This window comes from Carcharhinus amblyrhynchos, chromosome 24 (assembly GCF_965287045.1).
Source record: "Carcharhinus amblyrhynchos chromosome 24, sCarAmb.v2.hapA, whole genome shotgun sequence".
In the NCBI taxonomy this organism is placed as follows: domain Eukaryota; kingdom Metazoa; phylum Chordata; class Chondrichthyes; order Carcharhiniformes; family Carcharhinidae; genus Carcharhinus; species Carcharhinus amblyrhynchos.
In genome coordinates, this window is record NC_137347.1 from 32,380,854 (window position 1) to 32,405,625 (window position 24,772).

The window sequence follows — 24,772 nt, forward strand, 5'->3', positions numbered from 1 at the left end:
AACTCATGAATTGGGTGGGAGTGGGAAGACAGCAATTACTGCAGAGGCAAATCTAGCATAACTGACTGATCCAACCACCTACTCCACCACTTGACCTTGCTGACTGACCCCATCAGTGACCTTTTCCATTTAACATACTGACTGACCCCGCAGGAGGTTAGAGTTTCAGATCAAGACTCTCGAACAATTGCAAACGAGCAACAATTCCAGTGAAGGTATCGGGCAGGATTTTAAAAGGAATAATACTTCCTATTAACAACCCCACCAAAACCTCAATTATACTTTAAAATGTAATTTAACAATGCAGTCACAGACATAATAGCTGATGGTAGGTATAGCTGGCAACAAAACATTGGTTCTGGTAACATTTCAATCAAGCCTGCTCCTCCACCACAGTCTCTCCAACCTAGAATGGAGACCTCTCACTGAACCACGGGTCTCATTCTGGTTGAATTCGAACCCTACAGCCCTTGGAGGGTTTCAGGAAACACCAGGCTGCAATAAACTAGCAGCTCATTCTCAGCAACTGATCAATGACTAGCTTAGGTGATCAACTAGCTACAACACACCCAGGATAGTAATTGTGAAGACAGTCGGTGACTGAATCTGTCAAATTCAGCCTTTATTGCATAGGCAAAGGAATTTCTAACTGAGCTTTGCAGATTGCAGCCAGCTCAAAAAAGCAGCAGGTTAGTGGCTATTGAAATACGTTGATGAACAAATCCTTCCAAGTGAAGCTGCAAGTGATTAAATGACCACCATTACAAGAACTTGCCTTCAGTTCAGTGTAATGCAACTGGATGCATCTTAAAATGTAAATAGAATTTGCAACAGAGGAACCTCTGCATGCTATTGTGTTTGTCGGGGCAGTGAAATGGTCATTAAAGGTGATTAAAACGGTACACGTAGTTGTAGCATCAATCACTGCAAAATCTTAACCCTACATCATAGCTCCTCACAATAGTGCTTCTTTACACATAGCACACACTCTTAAAGCAACAGCCCTTTATACACTTCTAAATTATCCTTTGCCATGTCAATAAGACATTACATTTCCCATATGTCATCTGAGTGAAAATATCAGTATGGGTGCCACATTTACAGTCAACTTGAATGCAACCTCTTGAAGTTAAGGAACTGGAGCTTTATATTGGCAAGCAGGATCCTGCCTCTTCATTTAATCTCAACACCAGTTCCTGGGCTAGAACAGTGGTTTGCTAACCCATTCCACCAGTCAGGTGTTCATTCTGTTTGTTAAGATTTTCTTGGGTCAATGTCATAACAGCTGCAGATAGTCGTTGCTGTTTTAGTTACTTCCTACCACAGTTAGTTTGCTTCTTTCCCCCTTCCTGCCTTTCACATTCAGTTACCTGGTGTTTCCCAACCTGCCCAGAACTGTAACATTCTCCTCTACCTCAACTATAACTACCAGCCAAACCCAAATTAAACCTGCTACACTTTCCTCAACAGCAAATTAGGAAGCAGAATGAGAAATAAACCAATCATTCTTACCCTTGCTTTACCAACAGCAATGTGGTTTCTTCTCAAAGCTGACAGCTCAATACTTAAAAACTAGTTCACACATTGCAACAGAAGTCATCAAAAAGAAACAGCCAGCAAAAGAAACCAAAATATATTTAATAAATCCTCCCTGCATTCATCTTAAGCCTCTTCTGCTAATGGAATATTTGATCCAGAGCTCCAGGTAGGACTAGGGCTTGGCCTTGCAATGCAGAGTTTTAGTGACACCAGAGTAAAAGGTCACCCTGTAAGGAACATTCCAGGAGAGGGCAGTATCACACTTTGCAAATTGGAGGCTGTGAAGTGGCTGCAGACATCGTTTCACAGAATCATTGTTTGAACAGGATGGGTGATAAAAAGAGAGGAAGTACATAGGCAGCCAGGACTGGGGGCAGAAAGCAAGACACAGAATAGTTAGAAAGTGCACGCGATAGATGTGTGTAGACACAACCCCATCCCCCTAACCCACCCAGGTTGTTCACAACACAGTGCAGGGCTATTCCTGACAACTTACATACTTCACCATGAACAGTCTCCCCGCTATTTGTACACTGTGATTTCATTCTGTGTCCATGGTCCTACATCCCCAGTGATGATAGAGATCTCTGGTAGGTCGTGTTTAGCTACACATTCTGTACGAACATTGTAAACTGGGGCAGACGCAGGCAAATGAATCACAAGTATGGCAGTGACTGAGGAGCATGACTACTGGCCATGACCCTCCACTGCCTGCAATGAAAGCCGCATCAAGGTGCCCTGGGACTCTAATTGCTCCAGGACTATGAAGAGAGTGCAGTTGACTTCAATATTATTGGCTGTTTGTTGCTAATGGATTATGCAGAATCCATTACTACAAAGGGACTGAATGTGATAGAGGAGGAAGCATTTATACAAACTGAAAGCAGCATCTAGACAATTTACAAAAAGATCTGCTTATCAAATGAGTCTTTTTCAATCACCAGAAACAATTTGAAGTCTCCTGTATGTGTCTCAGGCCAGATTTGGCCCAGTTAGCTGTTCCTGAGAGGGTTGTAGCATCACTCTCTGAGACTTCTGCATGGTATGGGGGTTCATCCATAAGTGAGTCTGATAGTTGTTGGAAATAATGCAAACCCTGTCATTGCTTCCTGAACAAAGCTTTTGGTGCGTAGCTGAGGACAGTGCAGTGTTTTCAGCCACAGACACACTGAACTGAGAGTAGTTCCCTGGTCTGTCCCAAGTACGCTGTTGTTGGGGGGGGGTTGTTTAGCTCGGCCGACACTGCACCTGGCCTTCAGAGTTTTCCTCATCATCTGAGGCCATCCCACTGTTGGTCAGTCCAGTGATCCTGTATCCCATATTCAGGAGCATGACTTCAAGTGGATCAGCATTCATTCGCCGCTGGTTAGCTTGTGAAGCCCCCTCCATGTCTTCAATCACTCGCTCATTTTGATCTTCACTCTGAAAAAAACAACAAAAATCAGCTCTTCCACCAGATTCTAATCAGATCATCAATCTAAGACATAGGCTCAGCCACCTGGATAGAATGGTATAGCAGTGATGGTACTGTGTGCTGACGTACAATGCAGTGTTCTATACAAGATTCCTCAGCTCTGCCGCAATTTTTAAGTTTGTATTTTATTTTCAAATCTATATTATTTGTGCACGAAATCAGTAACTCTACTTAGCAATCTCTTCCTCCTCAGTACAACTTTCATTTCAGAAGTCTCATTCCATGATGTGCTCAGCTTGAGCTAGGCTTGAACAATTAACTTCCTTTACACACCATCCAGACTCCAGCAGTTTCTAGTGGTCAGTCAGTTCCTACAAAGAAGCTAACAAAACCTCACCAGTGACCCACTCATCATTAGCTAACCTGTGATTACAGAAATTGAAAATCAAAGTTTAGGTTTTAGTCCAATAAAAAGCATATTTTCTGGACTGCTTCTCTCCTGGTCACTATTGATACCCACTGACACCAAATTGGTTTTCTAAATCATTTCCTGTTTCCACTTCACCTCACTCAAAACTTATTGTTGCCTTTAAAAAGTCTCAAGATGCTTCATTGATGTGTTGTTGTAAGCAACACTTGGCAGCAAGTCATGGGAGATATTGGGGCAGATCACCAATCCTTTAATCAATGAGTTAAGTTTTAGGAAGATCTTAAAATATGTCTAAAGATGTGCAAGTAGATAGATTGGCCATTCCAAACTACCCCTTAGTGTCCAAAGATACGTAGGTTATGCTGAATTATCCATGGTATATGAGCTGGGGTGGGGTGGGTTGGTGGTGGTGTGTGCGTATACACCTGGGTGAGAATTGGTGCAGACTCAATGGGTGAAATGGCTTCCTCTGGCACTGTCAAGATTCTAAGATTAGTAGGCACAAGGTTTTAGAGTGGGTGCCCATGAGGTCAGAATTAGAGGAGTGCAGATGTGTGTGTGTGCATGTGGGGGGCAGGCAGGACATGGGGAGGATTTCAAAACAAAGATAAGCATTTTAAACTTGAGGCTTTGCTTGCCGGGGAACCAATGTAGGTCAGTGAGTATAGCAATGATGGATGAAGGGGACTTGCTGCAAGTTAGGCAGCAGACTTTTGGACGGCTCAAGTTTATGGAGAATAGGACAGCGTGGGGCTGGCCTGTAGCGTATTAAAAAAATGCTTTCAGCAGATCAGCTGAGGCAGCTGGTAGTTCAGAGATGGATATAGGCAGTCTTTGTCATGGCAGTGATGTGTTCAGACACTCACCTAGCTTCAGTTTTTCCAAAATTCAGTTGGAAGAAAATATTTGCCATCCGGTACAGTTTGAAAACCATTGACATATGGAACACATTGAATGGCATCTCAGAAAGAACAATGGGGTCAGACTATTGAATTTTGTTCATATAATTTACAGCACAGGTAATTCAGTTTGTGTTTATGCCCCACACATAACTCCCTCAGTATAACTTCATTCCTTTCACCTTCATGTTTACCTATCTTCCCCAATACTGATCAATGCTAATTGCCTCAACTACTCTGTATGGTAGCAAGTTGTGCATTCTAACAACTCTCTGTGTAATGATGTTTCTTACAGAATTTGACAACTATATTTATGACTCCCATGTTCAGACATCCCCCAAGCTCAAACATCTTTCCAATGAATTGATTGGGTAAACTGCTCCCAATGTTTTGGATCAGCAGATAGCTATCTCACTCTGGACTATTTCTGGGTTGGCAAGTAGGTCTTGTTCCTTCCCATTTCAGGCCATCATTTATGGGGTCTATAGTCACTCTCAAGAGTTCATACTTCTGGTCTCGGGCTCCAGAGTCGAACCACAGGATCAATGCCACTTGTCGCGAGGAAGCAGTGCTTTGGGTGAGGCTGCAGACAGTTCACAATCGACTCATCACCCTGCAGAACACGAACAAGGTTTGTTGTCTCTTTCTCCCAGATGAAGAAGGATCCATCATCTGAACCACTGACAATGTACTGGCCATTGCTGAAAGGCAAGAGAAATTCATTCCAGGAATAATTTGTCACAAAAATTGAATAACATTAGCGACAATCAGGCAGACTTCCCCTTATTATGATTATCTTCCACATTCCCCAAGGGCCATCCCACACATATTCCAGGGTAGATTAAGCTTCAGACAATGAAACAGGGAGTTTGTAGTCACTGGCCTGGCATGAGGACCACCAGTGTTCTCAGTGTCTGGGTCTGAGATGGGCAATTACCAGCCGTGACTTCTGAAGCAAAGTGCAGTGTGCGAGGGCAGAATCAAGCTCAATTATCATCCCCACCCAGTCAATTATCAGAAGTACAGATAAGAGCACTTGAGTGTGTTATTAGCAGAATCCGCTCCCAAGCCCAAGACTGTGCCTTCAAGAACAAGAAGCTACAAAATATGGTGATCTGTGGCCATAGAAACAGAACTGTTACCCAAGATTCAAAATCAATCCTTTCTTTTAGGTACTCAAACACAAAAACAGTCAATTCAACCTTTCTTGGCTATGCTGAATTTAGGCTATTTCCAGGGGCAACTCTACTTTGTAGTGCACCCTGTGCCCTTTCATATTCTACTCCCATACTGATTTGAATGCTGTAATCAGTTTAGCCATGTTAAATCACACAAGAATGCAGCATACATGATGCATCCCAATAAATCCAGATTAAAGCAGCTGACAGGGATATCCTCTCAGGTATTTAGTATCCAGCTCTTTACTTCCATTCTTTACTCCTGTTTCTAAAATTTATTACCATCACTCCTTTATGTATTTTGCATCTGTGACTTCCTGCCCATTTCAATCACCTGTTTCTGTCTCCAGGATAGTTTCTACTCCACTCACCTCAGCAAACACTGAAATTTTATATTCTTTTTATACATATTTAAGTAACTCCCCATCTAGCAACTTGTCAAACACTAAGTTTACATAAATATAACCCACCCTACCCAAGTTTTGGATCCCCGTGCCCAGTTATGCCCATACTTTCTTTATTCTCGCAAAAGAATTATTATTAGTCAGCCCTTCACTGGCCATTTTTGTTGAGTCTGTGTCTTCAGGTTATTCCTTTATTGGGACTCCAATTGACTTCATAAGTCACCTGTTAACATTTAACTAGCTCACCAGTAGCAATTGCCTGAATTATCCCATTCCCCTATTTGAACAGCTGTTACATTGCTGCCATCTCTACTGCATGTGTTAGCATTCTGACCCTTTTAGAACTGATTCCTTAATGCAGACATCTACTGATTGTCATCATCACAGACCATTTAACCCCAACTCTTAAATTCATTCTTTTCATCTCCAGATAAAATTCCAAAACAACAAAGAAAGAGACTTCCCTTACTCTCTTCTACAATACTGAAGTGAGGTTTGATGGATAGACAGAAAAGACCAGCAGGCCCATCAAGTTTGTCTCATGAGACAGGGTATCTAGATCCATTGCCTAACCACACAATCCCCTGACACAGGCACAAAAACACAGAATGCCAAATGCCACTTTATGGAAAAAATCTTGCAAATTCTCTTGCAAGCCCCAACAATTTGCTTTCATATAGCAAAATGAACATAGTAAATTGTCTCAAACTGCTTCACAGGGAAGTTTTAACAAAATTTGACAGAGGATACGTTACAACAGGTGACCAAGACTGATTAAAGAGTTAGGTTTTAAGGAGCATCTTAAGGGAAGAGAGAAAGATGGAAAGGTATGGGGAAGGAGCTACATATCTTAAGGCCAAGGCAGCTGAAGGTGTGGCCAATGGTGGAGCAATGAAAGTCAGGGATTCACATGGAAGAAGCCAGTATTGAGGGAGTTTAGAGATTACAGAGGGTTGTAGGGCTGAAGGTTACAGAGAGAGGGGTGAAGTCATGGAGGAATTTGAACATAAGCATGAAAGTTTTAAGCAAATTTAGGTCAACAAGTACAGGTCAATGAGTGAACAGGGCTTGGTGTGAGTTAGGGTACAAGCAGCAGAGTTTTGGATGAGCTCAAGTTTATGGAAGGTGCTGGGCGATAGATCAATCAGGAGAGCACTGGAATAGGCCAGTTTGGAGGTACCAAAGGCATGGATCAGAGCAAAACAGCAATCTCTGGGAAGAAATATACAAGGAGCACTTGAGCGCAAGGCCAGAACTGGCGAGCCGAGAGCGCAAGGCCAGAACTGGCGAGCCGAGAGCGCAAGGCCAGAACTGGCGAGCCGAGAGCGCAAGGCCAGAACTGGCGAGCCGAGAGCGCAAGGCCAGAACTGGCGAGCCGAGAGCGCAAGGCCAGAACTGGCGAGCCGAGAGCGCAAGGCCAGAACTGGCGAGCCGAGAGCGCAAGGCCAGAACTGGCGAGCCGAGAGCATCCCCCAGGTTCACTACAGGCGGACCTATCCCCAACAGCGAAGTCTTTAAAAACAATCTGAGCAATATTTTACAGAACAATGGACAAGCATGTCCTTTCTCTTACATCATATTTTTCTGCGATATTTTCAAAGATTGATTCTGCACACACTACAGTTTAAGAACAGTAAACAAAACCTTTGCTATCTTCTTGTAAATGAGGAAGCATCCATTCCATTCTTATTACCTTCCAAAAAAGTTGGCTTCTTTGATGTCTGTGGTGGTATTACAGTGACCACAATAGCGTGACTTGTAATCGTAACCTCGCTCCCTCAGAATCACCTCATCATCAGAGATGGAATCCTTCCTGCCACTCGATCGGATACGGATTGGGGTGGTTGTTCCTGCCTTCTTCTCCTCAGCTGCAAGACCAGAGAATGAGAGCAGCAACTCAGTTCAAACACAAAGTGGATAAATAAAACAGAATAATTAAAGTTGGAGTCCCTTTGCCCTCAGCCCTAACATTCTGGGCAAAATAAAAACAATATTTCATTCATGTCAAAGATACTAGAAATAACAGGATATTGACAGCTGCACAATGCCTGTCGCACAATGGAAATCGATTGTACAAGGTCCTGCTTAGTGTTACTCATTAACAAACGATGGAGTTAGCCGCTCTCCACAAAGTTTAAAATGTTGCTCTCCCAGCTCAGGTCACTTCTTCACATTCACTTCTGTAATCCTTCAAGAATCTAGCATCAATCATCACTGTTCCATTTACCTGCTGTCCCTTAGTGGCACCATCAGTATGGATGGAAACACCCAGCTCAGTGTCTCCACCATCAACCTTCTCCATGTTGCCTCACACCATATCTGAATAGATTACAATTTCTGCACTTTGAAAACCTCTGCTTATTCAAAATCTGGTACCTGTACCTGACATCTAGTTATCCTTAGCTATCACTTATGCTGACATTGGTTCTCAGTACCCCAACACCTCAAATCTCAATTCTTATCTTTGTGCTTAACTCTTCCTGTGGCCTTGTTATTCCCCACCTCTGGAAGCTGAGTCAGGGAGGTTTAGGGTAAGTTAAAATCACAAAAGACACAAAGTTATTTGATACAAAGGTTAAACTAGAAGTGGGAAAAGGTCAGTTTCAGGTATGCCATTGTGGCTAGACCTCTCCTCACTTATATTTCCTTCCCAATATCCCACACTCACTGATACTGCCAACTTCTCCCTGCCCCACTTTCAAAACTCACCACCACCTACGCCTTAGAAAACACATTTGACCTTCGTCCTCTCCATCCAAAACATCATCTCTCATCTTCCAAAGGTACCTGATTGCATTGTTGCTTATAGCCTTCTTTCCATCTGTCAAAACTCCTATTCAATTCCCACCAAACTGTTTCTCTCCTTCTCAATTCAACATAACCCTGGCCATTACTTCACATTCATCTCTGTGGTCCTCCCAGGATCCTCATCTGCCATCTCCTCTTCCCTATTCACTTATTACCCCTAGGTGGCACCATCCATAAAGAAGGGGACACCCAGCTCTGCCTTTTCACCAACAACCTTCACATTTCTTTGCATCAAACCTGGATAAATTACAATTTTTCCATCCTAACGTCAAAGCATTGTTTTCAACTTCCATCAGTTCCACTCTCTCCCCACTGGATCCAGTTTCCCACTTGCTCACAGTCTGGACCAATCCATGAAATGCTGGCAGCCTCTTGAACCCAAAGCTAAACTATAAACCCACAATCCCACAGTCACCAAGGTCACTGAGAAAACCTTGTGATGCAGTAAGTAGCACTCCAACTTCTGAACCAGAAGCTTTGGGTTAAAGTCACATTCCAGGACTCTTTGGCCTAGGAAGGACATTCATGATCCTTTTTAGCAGGCTAATAATCAGTCTACTAATCCTTCAAATGCTTCCCCACAATTTTCCCAGGGGGAAAAAAGTGTGTGAAAATAGAAAACAAAACCAAACCATTCATTTCAATCTCCACAACACTGCCTCACTTCAGCCGCCTGGTCTTCCCTACTGAAATCTGCTGCACCTCCAGATTTGACCATGCCAAAGTCCTCCCTCCTGCCCTGCACCTTCCATAACTGCCAACTTGTTCAAAACTTTGATATTCTCTTCCTGTCCTGCAATAAGGCACATTCACCCATCACCAAGTCATCAATTGGAACTTTGTCTCCTCCTCTCCACACCCTCTTCTACCATCTCTGCAAATGCCTCCTGCCTTGGACCTGTCATGTCGCTTTCAACCTCCGACTTGTCTTTTGCATGACTCCCTCCTATCTCTGATTCCCCACCGATTCATGGCAAAGCCTGCTGTTGACTCAGCTTATTCTCTGGAACGCCGTTCTCTTCCCCAATTCTCTCTTCACCTTTAAAGATACTCCCAAAACCAAACACATGTATGAGGTTTTTTTTTCCATTTGTGAAATGTGATAGGGTATGTTAAAGTTTCTGTTAAATACACATTTTTATTGCTGTCTGGCAAATTGTGATAGACTGCGAGACTGCAGGAGGACAGAGATGGGTGGCAGAAGCAGCTCAATGTAGAAATGCAGGAGGTAATATATTTGGAAGACCAAGTAGAATTTTAAAGGGTAAATAGAGAATGGAGGGGTGGGATGAGACAGGGTAGGATAGTAAAAACATATGGGGAGTGAGCACAAGTGGTACTGGACTGGGTGGTTTATGTAAGGATAAACACTGGCATTGACTTAATGAGATGAATGGCCTGTTTCTATGCTGGAAAACTGTGATCCCATGAATTGTAACTTATTGTTCTTTTACATAACAACGTTCCTAAATGACTCAGAGGCCCTCACCCCACATCTGAAAGTTTGTAACTAGTACCAATAAAGCCTAAGTTTGAGTGTTTTTATTGCCACTCCTACAATATCTAACATCTCCATGCAGTGACTGCTGGGATTTTATACAATCACTATTTGGCACTCTGTTGGTTGGATTCGTTTATCCCTTATATTCACAAATGAGGTTTAAGAATAGAAAGTGTGTTTGGATCACCACATGATAGCAGAGCTGTTGAGACTCACAGCTGTCAGTCTTTGCGAAGAGCACAGCCTTGATGTCTCGATCCAATGCATCGCAGGCACTGCTGTGGGCTTGTTCAGGAAAACGGCCCTTAAAGTCATCGAGGCATTCCAGGGCTTCAGCGACGTACTTCAATTCAAACAAACAACGCGCCAGGCGGAAATGGGCCTTCAGGTGAGAGGGATTCAAAGAAATTGCTTTCAAACAATCTCTGAGGGCATCATAATGGTCTCCATCCCTGAAAAAGGAAGGGGCAGAAATTAGACACTGGGTTTAATAAGCCAGAGGTCACAGTTACTGAGCAGCTAGCCTGATTTACTATGAATAGAACACTAATGTATATCCAGATCTAACGATTCAAAATATCCAGGGAAAGCAAGCAAAAAATGAACAGCACATATTTTCAAGAGAACACAAGTCATCTCAAGGCCGCTTATGTTCTGTTCTTGAATCAGGAGGCCGCTGTGAACTGAATTACATGACCAATGGATTTTAATTAACATTAGCTCAGAACACTGGGCGATTTGGCAAGGCCTTACTCATTGGTCTGAAGTTGTCTGAGTGGTTTACGAGGCTACAGCATTGTCAGTCAGCACTGTAGTTCTGGACAGTCATGTATAGGCAAGGTGGTGAGATTCCTTTCCATAAAGGACATTAGCGAACAGAGTGGATTTTTCCAATAATCAGCAATTTGCACTGCCGTTTTCCCAGTGCAGGCTCACATTGCCAGATTTGCGGAATTCAAGTTTAGCTTTCCATGGTGAAATTTGAACTGCGGGCTGCTGAATTTGCATCAAAACCACTACCAAGTATATTCATACAATCCCTACAGTGCAGAATGAGGCCATTCAGCCCATTGAGTCTGCAGCCACAACAATCCCACCCAGGCTCTATCCCCAAAACCCCACGTATTTACCCTGATAATCTCCCGACACTGAGGGACAATTTAGCATGGCCAATCCACCTAATCCGTACATCTTTGAATAGTGGGAGGAAATCAGAGCACCCAGAGGGAACCCACACAGACACAGGGAGAATGTGCAAACTCCACATAGACAGTCACCCAAGGCCGGAATTGAACCCAGATCCCTGGCACTGTGAGACAGAGGTGCTAACCACTGTACCATCCCATTTTTCATCTCTCTTTTCTCAAGGTTAAGAATGTTTTAAATCATAGACATTCATTGTTGGTTATTTATTTATTATTAAATAATATTATTAGTCCCAAGAAGGCTTACATTAACACCACAATGAAATTACTGTGAAAATCCCCCAGTCGCCACACTCCAGCATCTGTTCAGGTACACACAGAGACTTTAGCACAGCTAATGCATTTATCCAGCAAGTCTTGCAGACTGGGAGGAAACCAGAGCACCTGGAGAAAACCCACGTAATAGGGAGAATGTGCAAACTCCATACAGACAGTGACCCAAGCCATGGGGAGAACGTGCAGATTCTGCATAGTGACCCAAGCTGGGAGTCGAGCCCGGGTTCCTAGCGCTGTAAGGCAGCAGTACTAACACAGTGCCACTGTGCTATATTAGAATCTAGGTGGAATAGACTCAATTCCCGGTCAAACACAATGCTGCTGAGAATCAAGATTCAACACTCAGCCAGAATGTACATGTGCTTCATAGCAAAATCCAAAGAAATATTGAATCCGTAACACAGGGTCTGAAGTCCCATTGAATGTAATTCCAGGAGAAATCAGGAATTCTCTGAATTGGAAAGAAACACAACCTTCCACATTATGGACAGTCCAGAACCAGACTGCCTATTGCAAGGATGTTACTAATGAAATGCAATTCCTGGTCGCATCCAACGTCCTCTAAACTCCGATCTGTTTAGCACCACCATCCTACCATAAGCTTACCCCTTCCCCCCCAACCCTGCACTCCATGTTCATGCACTCTGTCACTATATGAAATTCTTCCACTTCTGTAGCCCTTGATTCTATCAACTAGCTCAAGGAGCATTATCCTCAAATTTGGCTGCCTTCAGAAATTTGCTGCTATCGTCCACCGATTCCATACTGACATGCAAACTGCAACCCTCAAAAAAAAACCACTAAAACCTCTAGCTCAGTGAAGACAGGCGTCAAACAAGGTTGTGTCATTGCATCAACCCTCTTCTCCTTCTTCCTCATTGCAAAAATGCACATCACTCCAGCCACCTACCTATAGGTGTGGCAATAATTTACTAAACAGACAGCAAATGGTTCAATGTATGCCACCTTCTATCCAAAACTGATATCACTAAGCTCCAGTGTGCAGGTGACACTTTTGTGCGCTCATTCAGAAACTGAACTTCAGGTCATTGTTGATTCCTTCTTTGAAGGATGTATGAAAACAGGCTGTTCACTAAACACAAGGAGAACCAAGGATGTCCTCCAACCAGCTCTCACATGAGGATCAATGGCGAAACCCTGGAAAACATGAACCATTTTCTATATCTCGAGAACCTCCTCTCAACTAGGCAGACAGAAACAACAAAATTCATCATTACCTCCACTGTGCCAGGCCAACCTTTGGCTGACTGAGGAAAAAAAGAGTGTTTGAGGACCAGCATCTTAGACTCGACACTAAGATCATGGTTTCCCAGGCATCTGAGAGACTCATATTCATTAATGTTTTGGAGATTTAAATAACCTACAGCAGGACCCTCAAATCACTGGAGAAGAACCCCTAGCAGTGCCTTTGCAAGTTTCTCCAAATCCAGTGGCAAGAATAGTGGTGCAACAGGAGCTAAATCACTGTTTCATGTTCACAGAGCTTCAGGATGTGGAAACAGGAAACAGCTAATATATTCCACTAAAGTGCAATCATAAAGGAAGTAAAGGATTCAGTGAAAAGATAAAACCGACACACACGGTAAAACTGAGGGTGCACGGAATACTCCAGCAGTTTTAGTGCTGTGGCTGGAATGCTCCTTACCACTTGCGCTTCATGAAGGCTGCTGCTCTATTGCCGTAAAGCATGGGGTTCCCAGATGCTTGCTGAATGGCCTTGCTGTAAAGTTGAATGGCCTGTGTCCATTGTTGCCGGGAAAAGGCATCATTTGCTTGTTGTTTGAGTCTCTCTAAATGAAGTGGTAGCTCATAGGGTACACTGCAAGGAGAAAAAGTAAATGAACAATGAGATGCAGAAGTGATTAAAAGTAGATTTAAAATATGTTAAATGTCCACAGCTAGCACTAGTCATACACAACACACATTTCTTTTAAAAATTTAGCTGTTTGTGGATTCAAAATAGTCAGAACAATCCAAATTTTCTCAAACTTCCCCAACAGCCCAGGCTCAGTTCAGTCCAGCCTGAACCCTACCCAGCTCTGATGGTCACCAGATTGAGAGATGATTCAAAATATCAATGTCATGGACCAGAGTACAGCCTCATATTGTCTCTAAGTCAGCCATGATCTAATTAATGGTGACGCAGGCTTGATTGGCCAAATGGCCAACTCTAGCTCCCAACTGGTGTGTTTGTATGCATCACTTCACACTTCTTAATTAAGTTTCATCTGCCATATGTCTGCCCATTTCATCAGCCAGTCTATATTCTCCTGATGGCTGTTGCTATCTTCCTAATTGCTTACTAGATTACTGTAGTTTGTGGCATCTGCAAACCTAGAAAGCATATCCTGCCATACACAAGTTCATGTCATTAGCTTAAATATCAAAGAGAGCAATGGTCCCAACATCAACTCCTGAAAAGCATTACTGTATACTTTATTTACTACAATGGTACCATATTTACCATTTAAATCCTATAAAGAAGCAGTATTTTTTCAGCTAATATGCATCAGCGTCAATGAGGTATGAATGTTACAATCTCCAAGCCAATCAGACTCAAGCAAGGCAAGTCAGAAAATAAGGAAGGTTAAAATACAACCACAAACAACTGGTCCCCAAACTAGCAATAGCAGGACAAACCATTCAGCCCCTCTAGATCGCCCTGCTGAGCATGACACCCCATTCGCATCCTATATCATTTCTCATTGGAGAAGTAATAGATCCCCGCCTCTGGAATTCCAAGTTAAGGAAAAAGAGAACAAGAATTTTTCCCGGTTACCCTAACCAATTTTTTTTTAGATTTTAAGTTTATTTATCAGTGTCACAAGTAGGCTTATATTCACATTACAATGAACGTACAGTGAAAATCCCTTAGTTGCTACACTCCCGTTGCCTGTTTAGGTACACCGAGGGAGAACTAACATCACCAAAGGGCTGCCTGGTCTTTTCTTATTTCTGTTTATGGGAGTTTGCAGTGCAGTGTTTTCTACATTACAACAGTGACTACACTTAAGAAAGTATCTGTAATGCATCACTGAGATTGCAGTTGTGCTGTATAAATGCAGGTCTTTCTTCCTAGCTTTAATCCTCACAGGATGAGCATTTTTTTGCTTTTCCGAAAGACTTTTAAACAAACTGGAGACTGGATTATCGAAGATATATTTCGGTCAGGTCTCATTTAAAATACTGACAGGTTCTATATAATGATCAATCAGGCAAGTTTGTTGATTAAAACATCTGGGGTTAGAACCAGCTGCAGTGATTTTGCTTTCCAACACACCATGATTATTCCAAAGGTTGGATTTCTTTTTCTCAATAGATCGGTTGAAAATTCAGTGACAAAATCTTATTTTCTGAATTGTTTTCAAGGTTCAGTAGAATTTTTTAAAAAATTATACTTAAGTTGTTCAAGTGATGATCAGATCCCTTCTTGAGCACTACATTTAATTCCAAGCATTGCACTGCAGGAAGGAACATATTGTCCTCGGAGGAGCTATAGCAAAGGTTCATCAGAATGAAGAGTTAAAAAGGTAAAATTATGATAATTTGTAATCCGAGTTCAAAAGGCTGAAGGAAGAAACAAACTGAGGTGCTTAAATTTGTGTGTCATCTGCGGAGATTTCAAACCATTTAAAATATTGGCAGAAAATGTGAGGAGAGGTTGAATGCACTACTTGCTTTAAGGCTGTATATTAATGCAGAAACTGGTTCCCCTACAAGACTATTAGAAACAGGTAAAGACTCCACCTGCAAGACTATTAGAAACAGATAAAGAGCACCCCATCTCTGTCTTAATTACAATTCCCCCCCCAATCCACACGTGAGGGAGCCCCAATCCAGTCATGGGCACCAAGGGGCTATACTTATCTCCGCACAGTCCTCAGTTTTGAAAACCAGCTGTGATCTGCATTAGCGTGACATCACGCCAACTGGGTGGAAGGATAAAGAGAGGGTGGATGTTACAGTGTCAAAGCCAGTAAATACATGTTAATTTATTAAAATGTATGGAAATCAGCTTCACGCCCCCGATCATATCACAGGTGGGTTGGAGCAAATGTGGATTTGGCCAATTCGTGAAACTTAGCAGCCATAATGGGACTTGCTGCTATGATCATAATCTTAATACTGCAGAAGGAGGCCATTCAGCCCATCAAGTCTGCGCTCTCTCTCTGAAAAAGAATTCTACCTAGTCCCATACATTATTTCTTTTCAGAAAGCAATCCAGTTTCCTTTTGAATACCTCGATCATACTGGCCCCCATCTTCTCAAAGTCTTTCCTCGCATCAATTTTACTCCTTTTGCCAACTGTTCTGAATCTATGCCTTCTAGTTCTTGGTGATCTTGAGGGGGTTCAGTTTCTCTCTTAGATTAAATGGTCATTATTACATTACTGTTTGCGGGAGCTGGAAGTGTGCAAAATTGGTTTCCATGCTTCCTATATTACAATAGTGAAACGAAAGTTCAACACAGGCTGTAATGTGCTTTGGGACATTTGAGGTAGTGAAAGGCACTGCACGACTGAAAGTCTTCCTTTTCACAGATTTTTAGATTACATTTTCAGTGCTCTCTAATCCCAAGATTGCTCTGTTGGTTCCAATTCCAACACTTCTGGTTCCAATCCCACTGTTTCCACAACTAGTTTGGATCCAGTGCAATCCCACTGTTGGAACCGAACATTCTTTTACCTGCTTTGTGCCCATGCTTCCGACAGCCTGAAACCATTACTGTGAAGATGGATTCCATTTGTAACTCCATTTGTTGTTGATTTTCCATTCTGTAAATCTGCAAGTTGAAAGATCACCATTACAGGTTGGACTCGCAGTTTCAGAGTGAACACGTGTATTAATGTAACAATTTAGTTTATTTCTTTGCACATAGAACTGATGATAGGATCGTAATAATTTCAGTTCAGGAGGCTGCGCAATCCATTACTGGATACCCCCTACACTGGAACTATTTTTGCACTGCCCAGTTCCTTTCCTCTGCCCCTTAACATGAGTCTTCCAGTATTCATTCAATTGCTATTTTTAAGAAAGCAAAACACTGCAGATGCTGGAGATCAGAAATAAAAACAGAAGCAGCAGGAAAAACTCAGTAGGTCTGACTGTGGAGAGAGAAACAGGCTTGATGATCAAGTCTGTGACCCTACATCAGAAGCAGTTGTTTATTCCAATATTTTCTATTTTATTGCTATTTAATTAATATGGTTTCAGTAATCATTTATGGTAATGTATTCCACACATGAGCAGACCAATAGTTAGTGGTGTTAATCCAGGGAAGGGAGGAAGGAGGGAAAAAAAAAGGAAACTGTGGTTGATGTTGGGAAAATTATGGAACTTCTATGCCGACTGTATAAGGCAAACAAGCTATTTGGTATCATGGGTCATCCAGATCACAGCTATCTTGCACAGCCTAATGTTCTCCCTTAAGATTTCCTAAAGTATTTTCAATTTTTTTTACATCTGCTTGTCCTCTTTTAAAGGTCAAACCAAATAGACAAACTCAAATTAAATTAGGACAAAGTAAAAGGGGCAGCTCCCCAAAAGGAAGGGGAACAGCCTGAACAAAAACAAAAGTACAAAGGAAACTTAAGACACATCAAATCAAAATGTGATTGTCGGGGTCTATAACGCACCCCAGCCCCAATCTGTTGAACCCAGCAAACCTCAAACATTGCTAACGTTTCAGTATCTATCAGCACGTTTCAATGGTCATCTTAAAATGCAGCACCCAAACAATTTACAATTATAAAATACAAGTCTCATCCCATGAGTCAACATTTCTTTCAAACAAACAATACAAGTTCTCACTCTAACTATTAAAGTTTAGATTGCCTCCTTGTTGTCCTGTTCTGTACCTGCTCTAGTTCCTCAATCTCCCCTCTTTTGTACAGGGATGCAATATTTGCAAGCCATCAAGCTGGCACTACTCCCATATCCAATTGCAAATGTAGAAAAGCCTTACATTACGCCAAGTCACAGATCCTTAATACTTTACCACACAGGCAGTAATTCATTGATCCTTATTTACTTTTGCTACAGCCTGTAAACCTTCAGTGACTGATCCATTAAATCTTTCTCCAATCCCCTTTCCTACTCATTGCATACAAAGGAATTGAAGAAAAGATATGTGCTCAGATTATTAGGATGTGATATGTTTTTCCTCAGCGATCTGATCTCAGCTTTTCACCATATCTAAAATAACTCTGAAGAAAAAACAGAGATTATATATCCAAGTTCGCAGTTGACACAGATTTGGGTGGGCTAGAAATTAGTATAGATGGAACCAGGAAGCTACACCAAGTGACAGACAAATTGAGTGAATGGGAAATGGGCAAATCTGTGGCTGAGTTTATTATGAGCAAATACAATTCATTCATTCTAGACTTGAAAGACAAATCTTGTCATTTTCTAAATGATGAGAAATTAGGAACAATCTAGAAACGTTCAGCAAAGAGAATAGGAATTAAAAGCTTCAAAATACAATTTAAAAATGAACGTGATGCGAGCTTTTACCTCAAGAAAGCTGGAAAGTTATGCTTAGTTGTATAAAAGGTCTGTTTTAGACTACATTTGGAGTGCTGCATGCAGTTTTAGCTACTGCATTTCAGGAATAAATTGACCTTGGAGCGGTACAGCGCAGAATCATACCAGGGCTTAAAGCGTTAAAATTATGAGGACAGATTAGGTTTATATTCCCTGGAGCATCAAGGGGCTTTTGATTTGATTTATTATTGTCACATTATTTACAGTGAAAAGTATTGTTTCTTGCACGCAATACAAAGCATACTGTTCGTAGAGAAGGAAACGAGAGAGTGCAGAATGTAGTGTTACAGTCATAGCTCGGGTGTAGAGAAAGATCAGCTTAATGCAAATTAAGTCCATTCAAAAGTCTGACAGCAGCAGGGAAGCAGCTGTTCTTGTGTCGGTTGATACTTGACCTAAACTTCTGTATCTTTCTCCCGTCGGAAGAAGGTGGAAGAGAGAATGCCCAGGGTACATGGGATCCTTAATTATGCTGGCTCTTTTGCTGAGGCAGCAGGAAGTGTAGACAGAGTCAATAGATGGGAGGCTGGTTTGCATGATGGATTGGACTATATTCACGACCTTTTGTAGTTCCTTGCAGTCTTGGGCAGAGCAGGAGCCATACCAAGCTGTGGTACAACCAGAAAGAATGCTTTCTATGGGGCATCTGTAAAAGTTGGCTAGAGTTGTAGCTGACATGCCAAATTGCCTTAGTAGTCTTCTGAGAAAGTGGGGGCGTTGGGGGACTTAACTATAGTGTCGGCATGGGGGGGTAATCAGGACAGGTAGTTGGCGATCGGGACACCTAAAAACTTGAAGCTCTCGACCCTTTCTACTTCGTCCCTGTTGATGTAGACAGGGGCATGTTCTCCTTTACGCTTCCTGAGGTTGATGACAATCTCTTTAATATTGTTGACATTGAGGGAGAAATTATTGTTGCCGCACCAATTCACCAGATTCTCTATCTCATTTCTGTCAGGTCGTTTTTTGAGATCAGATCCACTAGTGGTGTCGTCAGCAAACTTGAAAATCGAATTCGAGAGGATTTTGGCCACACAGTCATTGGTGTCTAAGGAGTATAGTAGGGGGCTGAAAACACAGCTTTGTGGGGCACCAGTGTCGAGGATGATTGTGGAGGAGGTGTTGTTGCCTATTCCTTGCTGATTGTGGTCAGTGAGGTAGCAAGTTCAGGATCCAGTCGCAGGGGGCCAGGCCATGGAGTTTGGAGATGAATTGCATGGAAATAATAGTGTTGAAGGCTGAGCTGTAGTCAATAAATAGCAGTCTGACAAAAGTGTCCTTGTTATCTAGGTGTTCAAGGATTGAGTGCAGGGCCAGGGAGACAGCGAGTGCTGTGGACCTGTTGTGGTGATAGGCAAACTGTAGTGGATCCAGGTAGTCCGGGAGGCTGGAATTGATTTGTGCCATGACTAGCCTTTCAAAGCACTTCATAATGATGGATGTCAGAGGGTGATCTAATCAAGGCGTTTAAAATGTTAAAATACTTTGAAACAGTAGAAACTTTTTATGGATAGTCCCTCCAGAGGTAAATAAATTTAAGACTAATATCTTGAGAGAATTCTTGGGGGAAGAAAGAAGTAAACCTGAGTGCAAAGCATGCTTAGTTATATTGTTGAGTTAACAGTGCATGCTTTGTTTAATTTTATTGTATTCTTTTGCAATAGATTTCGTGTTTAAAAAGAAAGTCAAATCTTGTGGCATAGTTCTGCTGGTTAGTAAGAGGTATTCGGATTTCTTTTTAAATATTAAGAGGCTCCACTCAGACTGCAACAATGAGATCTAAGTTCATATGATGAACACAAAATAAAAGATGAACAAAGAAGCCGAATACAAATAGAACATACAGGGAGGTGCAAGACTTAAATTATCCAGAACAATTTAATCAATTTCTACAACTGTTGCCACTAGCCTCCCAAATCCAAATCTGATCCATCTTATGAGCAGCAAGGCTGCATCACCCACGTTAAATCCTAGTGATGAGGAATCATCAACCACATTGTGGCATATGGTTCAGTTCATATCCCCGGAGATTAGTATCAGCACAACCAGTGATCACACTGTTTGGTCCCTGCAGAAAAAGGTCAATGTAAAGATATCACAAATAACGTCACAGGTTCAGGACAGGGGTGGTGGAAACAGAGACAGATAAACAATTACAATTCGTTAGGTCACAATAAGAGTCAGAGAGGAGGGGGAAGAATCCTCTGTGACAAAGCAGCTATAAATGATATCAAGCTTGTTTGTTCTCCCCACAGAAGCAAGCAGAATGCCTGCTTAGTGTTTCCAGCATTTGTAATTTTGGACATTTTAATAAATTTCTGCAGAAAAGGAGCAAATGCACAGGTCAAGATTCTGGAGGAAGAGACCATTTGAATTAGTAAAGTGGTATACTGTTTAGGATCTGTGACATTAAAAATGATGCACTTTTCTGGGTCAAGATTTAGCTTATCAATTCTCTAGCTGATGTTTTTGGTTCTTCTTGATGTTGATTCCATGCGTAGCTTTGGAATTACAGGTTTTTTTGCGCTTGGGATTCTTATAGGGATAGTTGGGAATTTCAAATTGTTGAAAAGGGCCATCACCAATATGGCAGCTGCTGGCTCTCTGTCCAAGGCCTGAATGGAACTAGAGTTTGTGGATGAAGTATTTCGTAATCAGCTCTCTCAATTGTGATGTCAGTTTAGCACAATGGGGAGCACTCAAACTCTGGATCACAAGGTTTTGAGTTCAAGCCTGATGGCGGGTGGCGAACACATATCCAAGGCTACTTAGTACCTTGCCAAGTGCGCTGGGTTGTTGGAGTTTCCTGACAAGTAATGTCTGTCTATTTTGTTGTGATAGAGATAATATTTTAAACCCTCGATCACCCTCTGGATAGAGTTGATATTCTAAATAAATGAGGTGAAAACAATTGGGGGCGTTCATCCAAATTTATCTCGATCTTTTGTCCCCAGCCTTAGTGCCTGCTAAACATGAAAGATCCACCTCACTTAATCCTGCATAAACCTATATTATTCAATATTGCCAATGAAGTCAGCTACTTAGGAAAACATTTCCTAATTTTCTAGACAACCTCTATGGCATTGCCTCTGGACTGTGAAGATATCTAGAGTTCAGCTGAAGTGAGTTTGGGACAGGGGATAACCGAGCAAGAGTGCAGTTAAGAGTCAATCCCATTTTTAAAGTCATACATTCTGTTTCCAGCTATAAGTAAATTCTTAATATAATTTGCAACACAAGAAAAGGCAAGCACCCAGTCAATTAATTTCATTTTTCAGCATCTCCTTCTATCCTTTTATCTTAAGCAGTTATCTAACTTCCCCAATGGAAACTATCAGTGTAAAGGTGTCACATTGCAATTAGATCTTCTGCCATTAGTGGACAGTAGCATCCGCCAAGGTAGGAGGATGTAATTACAGTATCAAGTTTACATAGGTAGTTTCCATTAGAAATGCACATACAGGAATTTAAAGGAAAAATTAACAATGCAGGTATCGATATCTCAATTGAACAGGTATTTTGCATTGGCCTTCACTACAGAGAATACAAGTAATTGAAATTGCCGCAAATCAGGAAATAGAAGGGAGGGAGGAACTCAAATTACAATCACCAGAGAAGTGCTGCTGAGCAGATTTGTTTGAGGTACAGACTGACAAATCCCCAGATCCCGATGGACTTCATCTTAGGGTCTTAAAAGAAGTGGCTAGCCAAATAGTTGATATGTTGGATTTAATTTTCCAAAATTCACTAGATTCAGGAAGATTCCATTAAGATTGGAAAATAGCTAATGTAACACCTTTCTGCAAAAAGGAAGAGAGACAAAAAACAGGAAACCATAGGTCAGTTAGCTTAATACTTGTCATAGGAAAATGCTTGAGGTTATTATTAAAGATGTTATAACAGGACACCTAAATAAATTCAAGGTCATCAGACAGAGTAAACAGAGAGAAAGGGAAATTATGTCTAACCAATTGATTGCTCTTTGAAGTCAACAGGTGGATGTACTTAGATTTTCAGCTGGCATTTGATAAAATACCACATCAAAGGTTATTGCAAAAAATTAAAATACATGGTGTAAGAGGTAGAAGATTGGCTAGCTAACGGGAAAAAGCATAGACATAAATTGGTCTTTCTCTGGTTGGCAGGATAGGAAGAGTGATGTGCCACAGGGAGTAGTGCTGGGCTGTCAAATCTTTACAATTTATATAAATGACTTGGACGAAGGGACCAATGATAAGTTTGCTAAATTTGCTGGTGAGATAGGTAGAAAAATAAGTTGTGAAGAGGACATAAGGAGACTCTAAAAGAATATACATGGTGAGTGGGCAAAAATATAGCAAATGGAGTGTAATATGAAAATTTGGGACCATTGTTTAAAAATAGAGTCATTCATTTAAGACAGATGAGGAATTTTTTTCTGTCAGAGGTGGTACACTTTGAAATTCTCTTCCTAAAGATGTGGTTGAGGCTGATTTTTTGCATATCTTTAAGGCAGAAGTAGATGGATTCTTGATAAGCAGTGGGTGAAAGTTTATCGAGGGAGTGGCAGGAAAGTAAATTTGAGATTAAAATTAGATCAGCCATGATCTTATTGAACAGCAGAGCAGGTTTGAAGGGCCTGCTGCTAATTTGTATGTTCATACCTACGTTATGATTTCCCTTGACATTTAAAACATGAAACAATATGATTTCAAATATCCATCACTGCTTATCCAAATTATCATGTGGGAATGCCGGCGTTGGACTGGCGTAAACACAGTAAAAAGTCTGACAACACCAGGTTTTAGTCCAACCGATTTATTTGATAATACTCTCAAGCTTTCGAGGGGACTGCCTCTTCGTCAGGTGAATGGAGAGTTCTGGCCTCAGACAGAGCATATAAAGCACAGACAGTTTAGAGATTACTGATTAGTAATTCTAATCAGTAATCTCTAAACTGTCTGTGCTTTATATGCTCTGTCTGAGGCCAGAACTCTCCATTCACCTGACGAAGAGGCAGTCCCTCGAAAGCTTGAGTGTATTATCAAATAAATCGGTTGGACTAAAACCTGGTGTTGTCAGACATTTTACTATCCAAATTATCCCCAGTGTCCTGGCCAAAGTTTACAACACAAAAAAATGGATTATCTGATCATTAACATATTGTTGCTTGTAGATTTTTTCCCATCCACCCCTGCAAGCCACTGGTTTTGAGGGAGTCCCAGGAACGTCCCCCTGTCAGTCTCAGATTTTATACAGAATTGGAGAGGATCTCAGTCATGGACAGTGAGGAAAGCAAGGTGCTGGACCGCTACTGTGGTGCGCAACTCGCACTATCCTTTTATCTGGCACAGATATTACATATACTAAATAACTCACCAGTAGAGGAGTGGCACTTCTTGGGTAGCAGAAACGTGTAGGGCTTTTGTTTATTTGTCAGATCAAACAAATAGACCTGCAAACGACAGACATTCATTTGCTGTGAATGAACCTATGCAGTATGGCTACAGAAGCAAACCAGTCTAGTGCAGTCTTGCATCAAATCAACTAACTAATCCTTCAACAAAACTCCACAAAATGCTTGGCAAATGGGAAGAATCAACATTCTGCCTTACGTACACCATTAGGAATCCAGGGATGAGATGTTTAAGTTACACTAAAATTTCCTTAAAACAAAGTAGAAAAATTGAAGAGTTTAAACCCCAAGCTGGGTCTAACTTTAGCACAAGTGGAGGTCGTTCAAGACTTATTGCATGTGCTTAATATTTCTGTTTGTGTTCGAAGTTAAACATTTCCACAGCAACTGCTCTGCTGCTAATCAACAATCATAAAATCCCTATAGTGCAGAAGGAGGCCATTCGGCCCATTAAGTCTGTGTTGACTCTTTCAACAGAGCATCTCACCCAGACCCATCCCCACACATTTTTTCTGCTAATCCCCCTAGTTTATATATTTTGGAACACTAAGGGGCAATTTAGCATGGTAATCCAACTAACCTGCACAGCTTTAGACTGTGGGAGGAAAGCAAAGTACCCGGAGGAAACCCACGCAGTCACCTGGAGAACGTGCAAACTCCACACTCACTCATGGAATTGAACCTAGGTCTTCAGTGCTAAGAGGCAGCAGTGCTAACCACTGATTTAATTAGCAGCTAAGTCGTGTCTGCAAGGACTGTGCAAGATGGGGAGTGGGAGGGAGATTTCTTACATTGGTTGAGGGTTCCTGTCCTTCCCCTGTGGCCAGTTTCTGCTTTTTCGCATTAACTTGCAGCAAATTCAGCACATGTCTATTTCAATGCTTTGCTCATTTGTAACTCATTAATTAGCTGCACTTATCTCTATTTATACACAAGGTACAAGCATCCCCCAGCCTGTCAAACAGTCTGGTTTGCCTAGAACTTTGCCTTTTGTTGTCTTTCTAAAGAAGTACTCAGTGATGTCTCATGGAGCAATGAATAATTACTCTCCTTCAAGGTACTGTGCAAGACAGTTCTTGTCTTTGACCCCATTAATTACCTCAACATATTCAGGTCAGAGTTAGATGGAGGGAGTAGAAAAGCATTTTGTTGCTATC

At 41.7% G+C, this 24,772-nt stretch overlaps 1 protein-coding gene across 2 annotated transcripts in view; it reads right to left on the bottom strand.

The window, feature by feature from the left end:
* Positions 1-1,617: 1,617 nt before the first annotated feature.
* Positions 1,618-24,772, bottom strand: part of wdtc1 (WD and tetratricopeptide repeats 1) — a 39,598-nt gene continuing 16,443 nt past the window's right edge. For both annotated transcript variants that reach the window (XM_080211730.1, XM_080211731.1), the window contains exons 10-16: positions 23,579-23,654; positions 16,361-16,457; positions 13,321-13,494; positions 10,390-10,625; positions 7,558-7,732; positions 4,791-4,983; positions 1,618-2,961 (exon numbers count right to left, since the gene is read on the bottom strand). In XM_080211730.1, coding sequence (XP_080067856.1) covers positions 2,767-2,961; positions 4,791-4,983; positions 7,558-7,732; positions 10,390-10,625; positions 13,321-13,494; positions 16,361-16,457; positions 23,579-23,654 — 1,146 coding nt within the window. In that variant the 3' untranslated portion in view covers positions 1,618-2,766. The remainder of the gene's footprint in view (positions 2,962-4,790; positions 4,984-7,557; positions 7,733-10,389; positions 10,626-13,320; positions 13,495-16,360; positions 16,458-23,578; positions 23,655-24,772) is intronic.